General features: G+C 34.8%; 1 protein-coding gene across 4 annotated transcripts in view; it reads right to left on the bottom strand.

Moving 5' to 3' along the window:
• Positions 1-14532, bottom strand: part of IPO8 (importin 8) — a 66664-nt gene that overhangs the window by 9275 nt on the left and 42857 nt on the right. For all 4 annotated transcript variants that reach the window (XM_061417499.1, XM_061417500.1, XM_061417502.1 and 1 more), the window contains 3 exons: positions 13759-13854; positions 5090-5310; positions 2051-2256 (listed from right to left, as the gene is read on the bottom strand). In XM_061417499.1, the coding sequence (XP_061273483.1) occupies positions 2051-2256; positions 5090-5310; positions 13759-13854 (523 nt within the window). The remainder of the gene's footprint in view (positions 1-2050; positions 2257-5089; positions 5311-13758; positions 13855-14532) is intronic.

Below are 14532 nucleotides of genomic sequence, written 5' to 3'. Positions count from 1 at the left end.
TTCAGTAAAGTTGCAGAAAGAGAAATCAAGAAAACAAATCTATTTAAAATCGTATTGAAGAAAATGAAATACTTATGAATGAACTTAACTGAGGGAAGTGAAAAGACCTATACTCTACAATGGAAGAAAATACCAAAAAATGGAAAGATATCCTGTGTTTATGGATTGGAAGAGTTAATATTGCTAAACTATCCATACTACCAAAGCAATCTATAGATTTAATGTCTATCAAAATACCCATGACACCCTCCACAAAATTAGAACAAATTGTCCTAAAATTTATATGGAACCACAAAAAACCCTTAACTGTCAAAGCAATCTTGATGAAAAAGAACAGGGTTGGAGATATCATGTGCTTTAACTTCAGACTATCCTATAAAGCCACAGTAATCAAAACAGTATGGTAATGGCACAAAAACAGACACATAGATCAACAGGAAACAATTAAAAGCCCAGAAATAAACTTCTACATTTGGAGTTGATTCACCTACCACAAAAGAAGCAAGAATACACAATGGAAAATATCAGTTTCTTCAATAATAAGCATATTGGAAAAACTGGACAGCTACATGTAAAAGAATGAAACTAGAACATTTTCTCACATCATAGATAAAAATAAACTCAAAATGGATTAAAGACCTAAATGTATAACTAGAAACCATAAAACTACTAGCAGAAAAACAGAACACTCTTTGATATAAATTGCAGAAATATTTTGGGGGTTCTGTCTCCTAAAGCAAAGGACATAACAACAAAAACAAATGGAACCTAATTAAACTTAAAAGTTTGGGGGCATCAAAGAAAATCATTAATAAAATGAAAAGACAACCAATAAGTGCAAGAAATGATATAATATGATAGGGGTTAATACTCAAAATATATAAATACCTCATACAACTCAAATGTCAAAAAACCAACTGACCCAATTAAAAAATGAGCAGAAGACCTGAATAGGCATAAAAGATATTCAACATGGCTAATCACTAGAGAAATGCAATTCAAAATCACAATGAGATATCATTTCACCCCTCTCAATAAGAATGGCTATCAACAAATAACAAATGTTGGCAAGGATATAAAGAAAAGGGAACCCTTGCATACTGTTGGTGGGAATGTAAACTCGTACAACCCTTATGGAAAACTATGAAAAGTTTCTCAAAAAACTAAAAATATGATCTAGCAATTTCACTCCTGGGTATATATACATATATTAAAAAATAACTCAAAAAGCTACACACACCCCCCACTGTTCACAGCAGCATTATTTACAATAGCCAATATAAGGAAGCAATGCAAATGTCCATCAACAAATGAATGGATAATGAAGATGTGGTGAGATATACAGTGGATTAGTACTCAGCTATAAACAAAGAATGACATCTTGCCATTTGCAACAAAATGGGATAGACCTAAAGGATATTATGCTTAATGAAGTAAGTCAAACAAAGATAGACAAGTTCTATATGTTACATTTAAATATGGAATATAAAAAATGAAAGAAACAAATGAATATAAAACAGACTCACAGATACAGAGAGATAACTAGTAGTTACCATTAGGAAGGGGGAAGTGGAGGGCCAAGAGTAGGAGATTAAGAGGTACAATCTTAAGTTTTAAAAAAATAAGCTACAAGGATATATTGAACAGCACAGGGAATATGTTAATATAATAACTTTAAACAGTGTAATCTATAAAAACAATGAATCATTATATATGCTGTACATCTGAAACTAAAGACCTAAATGTATAACCAAAAATATAATATTGTAGATCAACTATACTTCAATGGGAAATAGATAAATAAAGTTATGAACTGTTTATTTCTGGAATTTTCCATTTAACATTTTTAGACAACTAAAATCATAAAACCAAAATTGTGGTAAGAAGGGACTACTATATAATTTAGTCAATCAAACTCAAAATATTTGTTAAACATGTAGCAAGCCAAGAAATGTAAATCTATTTAATGTTTGTAAATAGACTAAAACTCAAAGAAAACATATACTCAAAAAAATCAGTTCTAGCATTCACTGCAGTTAGAACACTTTACCATTTTCTTCTATATTGGCTTTATCTGCTTTTGAGTGATCCTCCCGGTTTACCAGTTGTCTGGTAGCGCAGACCTGCTTTAGTCCAAGGAAAAGGAAAAGAATTGAGGGCACAATCTGTCCCACCACAGCATCTACTGCAGGAGGTCGATTTTGCAATTCCAAAAGGATACTCAGTCCTATTATACACATCTTCCGATCATGATGCCTACAAATCATAAAAGGGAAAAAAGTGTGCACATGAGAAATAAGAAAAATTTCTGAAGAAATTACAAAAAGGAACATCCAAGTTGTGCTCTAAGGTTCATTCACTGGAGCTACACAGAGGTAAAACCATTTTGTACTATATGAATTCCTATGCAAATCAAGTTTTGCAAACCAATTCTCATCATCAAAGACCTATGGGAGCCTACAATTGATATGATGAATCTTGCTGTAATATCAATTTATGATTAATACAAATGCTGCAACTGGTCCTTGACAAAACAAGTTTTATTAAAGCAAGAATACCTATATATGACAGCATAAAATTCCTATCCAGTGAAAAAATAAAAGTCCCTTAGACTTTGATTCATTGTACTGGTCTACAAGGTACACTATATTGTATACTAATCCCCCAGGTGCCAAAAGCTAGTCTAAAAATCTCAACGTCTAATAAGCTGAACTTAATGCGGGCATGCTCAGTTACTCAGCCATGCCCTATTCTTTCAGGTCCCATGGACTGTAGCCTGCCAGGCTCCTCTGTCCATGGAACATTCCAGCCAAGAATACTGGAGTGGGTAGCCATTTCCTGCTTCAGAGGATCTTCTCAACCCCGGGATGGAACCCAGGTCTCCTGTGCCTCCTGCATTGGCAGGTGGATTCTTTACCACTGCACCACCCGGAAAGCCCTGCTGAACTTAATAGCTGCAAGTAAATCTATTAAATGTTCTGCGCTATAAAATAAGATAAGGAAAACTAATTCTGAAGGAAAAAAAGTTTGACCAATGGTGGAGCTAGTGGTAAAGAACTCACCTACCAATGCAGGAGACATAAGATACCCAGGTTCAGTCCCTGGGTTCAGAAGATCACCTGGAGGAGGGGATGGAAACCCCTTCCAGTATTCTTGCCTGGAGAATCCAATGAACAGAGGAGCCTAGCAGGCTACAGTCCATAGGGTCGCACAGAGTCAGACATAACTGAAGCGATTTAGCAAATACACAATATACATTACAAAGATTTTTACATGAGTGCTTCTAAATTGTTTAAAACTAAAAATATTAAGAATGAAAAGGTTACTGTATTAGTGTAACATTCACACAGACATGAATAAAAAAATTTACTGGCAGTAATTCAAAATTAAATATACAACAAAAAAAGTGAAGTGTTAGGTCACTCAAACATGTCCAACTCTTTGAGACCCCATGGACTGTAGCCCACTAGGCTACTCTGTTCATGGGATTCTCCAGGCAAGAATACTGGAGTGGGTAGCCATTCCCTTTTCCAGGGGATCTTCCTGACCCAGGGATCAAATGCCAGTCTCCCACATTGCAGGCAGATTCTTTACTGTCTGAGCCACCAAGAAAGCCCCAATATACACCATGCGCTCCTCAATATACAACAAACCTAACAACAAATATAGCTTCTGTTATTCTTCATTATTTCCATTGCTTGATTCCAGTTACCAATGCCAAAGCAGTATACTGTAACAGGTGCTGTGCTTGGCCTGATGACTTTCTCATTAATGCAGCTCTACCTAGTAGTGTACACCAAGGGTCAAATGGATTACAGTACAAAAGACGATTACTGAGTGGGGCTCTGAAGAATCCAAGGGAGCACAATCCACACATGCCCAATCTATATAATTGCTGAGACACCTTCTATTTTGGGGAAATTGCTTATAGATGCTACTAACTGTGTAACTGGGCTTCCTTGGTGGCTCAGTGGTACAGAATCTGCCTGCCAATGCAGGAGAAGTGGGTTCAATCCCTAGGTCAGGAAGATCCCCTGGAGAAGGAAATGGCAACCCACTTCAATATTCTTGTCTGGGAAATCCCAGGGACAGAGGAGCCTGGCAGGCTATAGTCCATGGGGTGGCAGAAGAGTTGGACATGACTAAGTGACTAAGCAACAACTATATAACTGTGAATGACTAAATCTCTACTCTGTAAACCTTTGTCAGATATAACTAAGTACAATTTCTTTCTAAAGTATGCTCTTCCTTTCAAAGTATTAGTAAGAAATCTAAATCCGGGACAAATTCTAGTCTCCTATATGTAGAAAAATTAGAATACACATAGCAGCTTTTAAGTATGTTTCCCTATTCCTTTTCCACCATCCTAATTCAGGCCTCCACCATCTCCCCATCACTTGGTAATATTCTAACTACTCCTGCTGGAATTATTTCCCCCTCAGTAAATTTTTCTAAATGATATCTTACAAGACGTAAAAAGAACACTAGTTATTTCTAAATTAATCAGCAGTCTCTCAAATTCTAACACAACAGGGTCACTTATATGTGTGGGGTCACCTGAGGTGGGTATATAACTATGACTTAGGATCTCACTTTTCCTACGTTGGAAAGCTAGGAAAGTGCTTCACACAAAGCTGAACTCTCCTACCAGGATAGGACCTGGACTATAGCTAACAATCCTCTGATTTCACATTTGAGAACAGGCTTCCTTGAGGTTTTCATATTTTTACCAGACTAGTACTTTCCTTAGAAACATGACTCCATTTAGAATGTTGTTACCCAGAGACACTTAAAGTCAAGGAACCCAAGTAGACACTTAATTCTTGTTGCCAAGACATATAACAATACACGTAAGTCAAAAACAAGTGAAGAAGGGTAATAAATCTAATTTTCAGAGTCTGTGTTCTTTTCCACTAGATTATACTCCTGAAACACATTCTTAATTCTCTAAAAATTAAATATTATGTTAACAACACACTAAAAAATTCCTAAGATATAAAAACTATCTTTCAATATGCTATTATACATGCATATTACAAGTCACCTTTCCAACAACAGAAATGCAGTGTAAAATCAAAAAGACACAGACCCAAGAAAACAATCTGTATCATTCATCCACTGATTTATAAATTGTACAGTTACAGGTCCAGGGTTGTGAGGCAACTGAATTCGTTCTAAAGTATGTAGCAGCAAATCAGGGTTGTAGTACAAGGCAGCAATTGCAACCTGAAGACACATAGTACGAAGCTCACTAGTTTTGACCCCTCGGGTTAATCTCTCCAAAACAAGTTGAACGAAGAGTGGAATGCACTAGAAGAAAAAAGAAAAAGAGAAATCAAGTAACTTTTACAGAAAGCTGAATGCTGGTAAAGTGTAATCATTAAATAAGACACTCTTAAAGACAATAGAACTTGCTAGTTTAAATCATTTTCAGAATTATTAAACTCAGAGAGATTAAATGACCAAAAAAGGTCCTAGAGCAGTACCAAAATGTCTCCTTTCCTTTTAACTGAAGATTACAGTTAGATGAAGGTTGTCCTACAAGAATACACAATCAAAAAACTGCAATAATCCAAATGTAGACTCAGTCATTTCCATGTTTAAGTTAAAATGACTAGGATGGAGTTTTTCTTTGATAAATCAAATTGGAAATACACTTGACCCTTGAACAAAATGGGTTTGAACTATATGGATCCATTTAAATGCAGATTTTTTCAACAATTAATACTACAGTTCTACACTATCCATGGTTAATTAAATTCAGATAGGGAGAAATCATGTATACAGAGGGCCAACTAGAAGTTATACACGGATTTCTAACTGCACAGAAGGTGAGCACCTCTAACTCCTGCATTGCTTAAGAATCAAGTGCAAAAAAAAAAAGAGAGAGAGACTTAGAATAAGCATGATGTGATCAGAATTTCTCTTGAGGAAAAAGAATTCCCAAAAAAGTCACAGGGATATAACATATAACATGGTTTGCTGTTGTTCAGCCACTAAGGTGTGTCTGACTCTTTGCAATTGCATGGACTGCAACACCCCAGGTTTCCCTGTCCTTCACTATCACCCAGAGTTTGCTCGAACTCATGTCCATTGAGTTAATGATGCCATCCAACCATCTCATCCTGTCACTCCCTTTTATTTCTGCTCTCAATGTTCCCCAGCATCAGGGTCTTTTCCAATGAGTCAGCTCTTTGCATCAGGTGGCAAAAATATTGTAGCTTCAGCTTAAGCATCAGTCCTTCCAGTTGAATATTCAGGGTTGATTTCCTTTAGGACTGACTGATTTGATTGTGCTTTCCAAGGCACCCTCAAGAGTCTTCTTCAGCACAAATCAAAAGCATCAATTCTTTAGCACTCAATCTTCTTTATGGGCCAACTCTCACATCCGTACATGACTACTGGAAAAACCAAGCTTTGACTATATGGACCTTTGTCGGCAAAGTGATCTCTCTGCTTTCTAATATGCTATCTGGGTTACATCAAGCAAAATGCTGAGCTGAATGACTCACAAGCTAGAATCAAGATTGCCAGGATAAATATCAACAACCTCAGCTATGCAGATGATACCACTCTAATGTTAGAAAGTGAAGAAGAACTAAAGAGCCTCTTCATCAGGGTGAAAGAGGTGAGTAAAAGAGCTGGCTTAAAACCCAACATTCAAAAAACTAAGATCATGGAATGCAGTCCCATCACTTCCTGGCAAACAGATGGGAAAAAAGTGGAAACAGTGACAGATTTTATTTTCTTGGGTTATAAAATCACTGCAGACAGTGACTGAGGCCACGAAATTAAGACGCTTCCTTCTTGGGAAAAAAGCCTATCAGGCTCCTCCATCCATGGGATTTTCCAGGCAAGAGTGCTAGAGTGGATTGCCATTTCCTTCTCCAGGGGATCTTCCCGACCCAGGGATCAAACCCGGGTCTCCCGCATTGCAGGCAGACGCTTTACCATCTGAGTCACGAGGGAAGCCCATGACAAACCTAGATAGTGTATTAAAAACTAGAGATATCACTTTGCCAACAAAGGCCCACATAGTCAAAGCTATATTTTTCTAGTAGTCATGTACAGATGTGAGAGTTGGTCCATAAAGAAAGCTAAGTGCTGAAGAATTGATGCTTTCAAACTGTGGAGCTGGAGAAGACTCTTGAAAGTCCCTTGGACAGCAAGGAGATCAAACCAGTCAATTCTAAAGGAAATCCGTCCTGAATATTCACTGGAAGGACTGATACTCAAGTTGAAGCTCCAATACTTTAGCCACTTGATGTAATGAGCAGACTCATTGGAAAAGACCTTGATGATGGGAAAGATTGAAGGCAGGAGGAGAAGGGGGAGACAGAGGATGAGACCATTGGTTGGCATCACCAATTCAATAGACATGAGTTTAAGCAAACCCCAGGAGATACTGAAGAACAAGGAAGACTGGCATGCTGCAGTCCATGGGGTCACAAAGAGCTGGACACAACTTAGCGAGAGAACAACAACACTACTACTTAAGAAGGTGAGGAGATAACGAATGTAACTATTTGCTTATTTTTTTTAATGAAAGTATGAACTAAAACTGGGGTTGGGGGAGATGGAAATAGGGAAAGACAGTAATGGTAGAGTGGACAGGGATGGAAGCTAGATTTTTCTGAATATACATTGAATATACATTGTTTTTTATAAACCAGACTTTAGACTATGCATATATTTTATTTATTCATAAAAAAATTTAAGCAATCCCTAGGAGTTAAAATAAAATGAATAATCAAACAGGGATTATTCTAAATTACTTTAAAATTTGTGACTTGACATGTTTGGCTATAAATATTCCTAGAATATACCCTTGAGACAAAAAGAGCTACTAAAAAATCTTAAACACACATGTTTAAGACAATGTAATCACATGTTTGTGACAATGCTGGTATAACTTTACACTGACACTGTGTATATACTTTTTATTATTATTTTTAACTGGAGAATGATTACTTTATGATGTTGTGTTGGTTTCTGCCATACATCAACATGAATCAGCCACAGGTATACATTGTTCCCTCCCTTCTGAACCTCCCTCCCATCTCCCATCTATCCAATCCCTCTAGATTGTCAGAGTACCAGGATGAGCTCCCTGTGTTACACAGCAACTTCCCATTTGCCATCTATTTTACATATGGTAATATGTATGTTTCCATACTACCTCTCAATTCATCCCACCCTGTACTTCCCCCACTGTGTCCACAAGTCTGTTCTCTATGTCTGTGTCTCTACTGCTGCCCTGCAAACAGTCTCATCAATACATCTTTCTATATTCCATATATATCTATTAATATTCAATTTGCTTTTCTCTTCCTGACTTACTTCACTCTGTATAACAGGCTCTAGGTTCATCTACCACACTAGAATTGCCTCAAATTTGTTCCTTTTTATGGCTGAGAAAGAGTCCATCATATATATGTACCACAACTTCTTTATCCATTCATCTTTATCCATATGGACATCTAGGTTGCTTTGATGTCCTGGCTATTGTAAATAGTGCTGCTGTGAACACTGTGGAACACACATCTTTTAGAATTGTGGTTTTCACAGGGTATGTCTAGTAGTGGGATGCTGGTCATATGGCAATTTTATTCCCAGTTTTTTAAGAAGTTTCCATACTCTCCATAGTGGCTGCATCAATTTACATTTCTACCAACTGTGCAAAAGGGTTCCCTTTTCTCCACATTGTCTCCAGCATTCACAGTTTGTAGATTCTTTGATGATAGCCATTCCAACTGGTGTGAGGTGATATCTCATTGCAGTTTTAATTTGCATTTCTCTAAAAATAAGCAATGTTGAGCATTTTTTCATGTGTCTATTTGCCATCTGTATATCTTCTTTGGAGAATGTCTATTTAGGTCTTCTTCCCATTTTTTTTTTTTTTTTTTGGAGAAGGAAATGGCTCTTTTGATTGGGTTGTTTGTTTTTCTGATATTAAGCTGCATGAACTGCTTGTATATTTCAGAGATTAATCCTTTATGAGACTCTATATATTAATACATATTAGTGGGATAAAGTAAATGAGTAATTATGATGAAAACAAGGATTCTGGGTTTAGGGGATATTGATTAGGATCAATTTGGTTAAATAAAAATAATGTAGTCTTGAATTTGAACTGGAAATATCCATGTCTTCTAATAATGCATTAGTCTTAAAATAATATAGCGTGTATTTCCTGGTTCTCTTTTCTGGAAATAATGACCAACTCAATAGCAGAGGCTATCCCTTCTGCTTATAGTCCTGGAATACCATATCCCAGGGTAGGGCAGGAAATGTACAAGATGAACCTGGAGCATCTAGTCACACCAGATAGCAGAAAATTCCCAAACACTACTAGAGTCAGGTCAAAAGCACTCATATGGCAAACTCAAGAAGCTCCCACTAGCCAAGGCTGAAAGAACTCTGTGTGCCTGAAACATTCTGAAGTATTATTTTAGTATTATTTGAACTTACAGATTTAAATGAAACACATCAAATAAATGTGAATCTGTAAGTTCAAGTAATACTAAAATCCAAAAACAAAAAAACCCAAAACATCTCACTGGTCATCTTTGGAAGATGCTAGGAAACAAATTTATTGCCTCAGTCATGATAAATAAAGAGAAATACTCAAACTGTTCCTCAGAGGAACCTAATAAATTGATGAGAAAACACTTTTCTTCATAGAAATATTTCTACTCATAAATGAAGAAAGAATGACAGAATTAAAATATCATCACCATCAGCACTAAGATCATAAGATGAGAAACAACCAGACATCTGTGCCTCCTGGTAGGAGCACACACCACCACCTATGAAGCATTCTTGCCAAAAAAATCACAAATAAATCTTACCAAAATATCTAGATATAACTACCAATTTATAGGAAATACTGAGGAATTTAATTCCAAGGTGTTATAATCTTTCAGCACAGTAGTGCTAACCTCACTAAGATTAGAAAGTAAGCTAACTCAACTTTCTGACGTAGAAATGCTTGGATACCAACTTTTCAATCCCTCTGACAATCCAGTTTTAGAAGTAGAAATCCACAGTATTACACCTGAAATTCTTATTTGCTAACTTCAAATGAGTCTATCCAACTAAAAGCAATTCCTTTACTCAATTTTTCTTTACTAGACTTACTAGACTTCTCCAAACTGAAATTTAAACTTTCTTCATTTCTTAACAATTCTAACTAAGAAGATAAAGCCATTGGACTTAAGTTTTGACATCCCTTCTTTCTACCTCAAGACACATCTCTGTATCAGCATTATCTAAGGTGGAAATAAGAACATATTTTGAGATGAATGAATATGAACATATACCAAAACTTATTAATGTAGTTAAAGCAGCAGTTAGAAGGAAATTTATAGCTATCAATCTCTATAATAAAAAGCAAGAAAGACCTCAATCTAATAACCTAAATTTCCACCTCAAGACTCTGGGAAAAGAAGAGCAATCTAAACTCAAAGAAAGTAGAAAAGACTAAATTATGAGGATTAAAGCAAGAACTAATGAAATAGCAAACAGAAAAACAAGAGAGAGAAAAATCATAAATTGGTTCATTGAAAAAATGAACAAAATTGACAAATTTTTACTTGAAATAACAAAAGGGGAAAAAAGAGAAAGAAAGAGAAGATGATAATTACTAAAATCAAAAACAAACAAGGTCATTACAAAAAGATAACAAAATATTATGAACTGCATGCCAACTAATTAGATGAAATGGACAACTTCTAAGAAAGATGCAAACTCCCATATTAACTCAAAAAGAAATAGAAATACAAGTAGACCTATAACAATTAAGAGATTGAACTGGTAATTTTAAAACTACCCACAAAATAACCTCAGGCAAAGATGGCTTCACTGCTATATTCTAATATTTAAAAAACACCAACCTTCATAAATTCTTCCAAAAAATAGAAGAGGAGGGAGCCCTTCCCAACTCATTCCACGAGGCCAGCATAACACTGATTCCAAATCCAGACAAAGATATCACAAGAAAAAAAATTACAGATCAATATCTCCTATAAATATAGACACAAAAAGTTATAAAAAATACCATCTAACTGAATCTAGAAATATATAAAAAGGATCATATTCCATGATCAAGTAGGATTTACACCAGGAATTCAATGTTGATTTAACATGTGAAAATCAACAAATCCACCATATTAAAAGAACAAAAACCATATGATCATGTCAAGAGAGGCAAAAAAGCATCTGACACTCCTTCATGATTGAAACACTCAACAATCCAGGAGTAAACAGGAACGCACTCAATCTGATAAAAGACAGCTATGAAAAACCCACAGCTAACACTAGACTTAATGGTGAAAGGAATGCTTCCCAACCTAAGATTAAGAACAAGACAAGGTGTCACCATACCAATCACCCTTGCACTGAAGGTTCTAGCCAAGGCAACTAGGCAAGAAAAGTAAAAAAAAAAAGCACCCAGGTTTGAAAGGCAAAACTCTATCTGCAGATGAGATGACCTTGTATACAGAAAATCCAAAGAAATTCTCTGAAACTCTATTAAAACTAATAAACAACTTTGGCAAAGTTGCAAGAAACAAGATAAATATACCAAAATATGTATTTCTAAACACAGGCAATAAACAACTTGAAAATAAAATTAAGAAAATAATACCATTTACAACAGCATTAGAAAGGATAAAATATTTTAGGAAGATTTTAACAAAAGAAATGTACTTGAAAACTACAAAACATTTTTGAAAAAAACTAAAGATAACCTAAATACAAGGAAAAGGAAAGACATCCTATGTTCAGGGATTGAAGTATTCTCAAAGTGACAATACTCCCCAAAGTGATCTAAAGATTTAGCACAATGCCTTATCACAATTCCAGCTGTCTTCTTTCCTTAAACTGACAAGTCAGTCCTAAAATTCATATGGAAATTCAAGGGTCTAGATTAGCTAAAAGAATCTTATACAGGAAAACCGGAGGACTTAAACTTCCTAATTTCAAAAACTTACTACAAAGCTACAGTAATAGTGCAATCCTGGATTAAGGACAAAAAAATTCATCAAAACTGAATTAAAGTCCACAAATACATCCTCCCATTTATAGTGAATAGATCTGACAAGTGTGCCAGGACATTTCAACAGGGAAAGAACAGTTTTTCAACAAATAGTGCTCCTAGACACCTTGACATCTACATGTAAAATGATGACTTTGTACCTTTTCCTCACACCATCTACAAAAATTAACTCAAAATGAATTAAAGACTTAAATATTAGAGCTAAGACCATAAGTCTCTTAGAAGAAAATGGAAATGTTTTGTAAATTTGAATTTAGCAATGATTTCTTAAATATGATGACAACCACAACAACAACAAAAAAATAAATTAGACATCATCAAAATTAACTTTCCTGTGCTTCAAAGGACATCAAGAAAGTGATAACACAAAAATTGGGAGGAAATTTTTACAAAGTACATATCTGATAAGGAACTTGAGTTTAGAATATATACAAAGAATCCCTAGAACTCAAAAACAAATAAACTAATCAAAAATAGGCCAAAAAATCCTAATAAACATTCTTCAAAAAAATACAAACAGCCACATGAAAAGATGCTCACTATCATAAGCCATCTGGGAAAATGCAAACCAAAACCATGAAATATCACTACTAGGATGGCTATAACAAAAAGACCAACCAAGTGTTAGTGAAGATATGGAGAAATTAGAACTCTCATTCACTACTGGTAGGAACAGGAAATGGTGCAGCTACTTTGGAAAAGTTTGGCAGTTCCTCAAATGGTTAAACACAGAATTACCACTCCTATATATATACATATATAAACATATATACCAAGAGAAACGAAGACATGTCCACACAAAAATCAGCATACAAATGTTCATGTCAACATTGTTCACAATAGCCAAAATGTGTAAATAAGAAAAATGTCCATCAATTGACAATTAGCTAAAATAAATGTGATACAATTGTATGATGAAATATTTATCAATTAAAAGAAATACAGAATTATCAATTAAAAGAAAGTAGAATAATGGTTGCCTAGGGTTGAGGGTCATTTAGGTGAAATGAGAAATAACTACTAAAGGGCACAGAGTTTTCTCAGGGGTAGTGACGAAATATTCTGAAAACTGACGGTGATAATAGTTGTACAATTTGGTGACTATATTAAAAACCAGTGAAGCATAAACTCTAAATGACTGACTGGATGGTATATAAATTATATCTCAATAAAGCTGTTATACAAAAATACATGGAGTAAATATTACAGAATTGGAAAAAAAAACTCTACACTTATACTTGAACATTTTTCTCAGTAACTGAATATCATACCACAGTTGTATCAAAAACTGAATTAATCTTATTAAAAATATATATTTTTATATCAATAGAGAAAAACTTTTTCCTTTTTGCACCTTCATTTCTGGTTGAAAAAGATATCTGGGAATATTTCAATAGCATGCACAAAAACAAAGGAAAAAAGCAAATCTCTGGGAATCAAACTGAGCAGGATTTGTACATTTATCTCCTTCATGATTTACTTGTTAGTCTCTTAAGTTATTACATATTTTTCGGTGTATCTAGAATGCAAGGAACAATTTCCAAATTGCATGGGTATTTTTGTTATAAGATTTGTACCAGTAAATACAAACTATAGGCTATCTTTATAATTTTTCATCATAATATAAACAAAATGTCAAGCAGGCATTGTAAATTTAAAATTTTAAACATCAAGTAGGATGTTTTCTATACATGTATTACCTGATCAATTCCCCTTCCTTTGCACTGAAGAATGATGACTTCAAGAAGTTTGGCTGCATGACATTCTGCATCTTCTCCTGCATCTCCACATAGTACCTGCAGTAATTAAAATTTCACTCAGCAGTGAACAGCATTGTAAAACCTTAATCAAGTTTACATAAAGTAAGTATCAGGTAAAAAACAGCCATTAGAATCATGGCGTTTGCATCATGAGTTTACCTTGCCAAACCAAAAAAAGGACGTTCAAAATGAAGTCCATCTATCTTTTTTATCTACTCTAATTCCTTATATGAGTAATGATTCACTTTATTTAACTCTGGATTAAAAAGTAGGCTGTTACCTGTCTATACAAAAAAGCTTCTCTTTAAGTAAGGCACCAAAAACAATAAAATGATACAATGAAATTTAAAAAAAAAACGAAAACCTTCTTAAACAATGAAACAAACCCTGTATTTTTCGTATTTTTCTGTTCTTTTTGAATCCTGTCTATATCCACCCAGTTTTTCATAATGAAACCATAAATATAATATTACATACCATTTAATTTCCTCACATGGACTTTATAACTCGAAGTACTTTCTGAAGATATTAAACCATTTAGGACTAAACAGTATTACACAAGATGAATATAACAAAGCTTACCAGACTGTTCCCCTAATGACAATTCTGTATTTTCACTGAATGAACAATTATAGAAAGCACATGTTCATACTGAACTGAGACCTAAATTAGATAAACTGAATATGAGTTCAGCACTCTTTAACAGAGCCTGGT

This window comes from Bos javanicus, chromosome 5, assembly GCF_032452875.1.
Source record: "Bos javanicus breed banteng chromosome 5, ARS-OSU_banteng_1.0, whole genome shotgun sequence".
In the NCBI taxonomy this organism is placed as follows: Eukaryota; Metazoa; Chordata; class Mammalia; order Artiodactyla; family Bovidae; genus Bos; species Bos javanicus.
The sequence above is the reverse complement of the archived record's forward strand: the minus strand, read 5'-3'. Positions and strand labels throughout refer to the sequence as shown.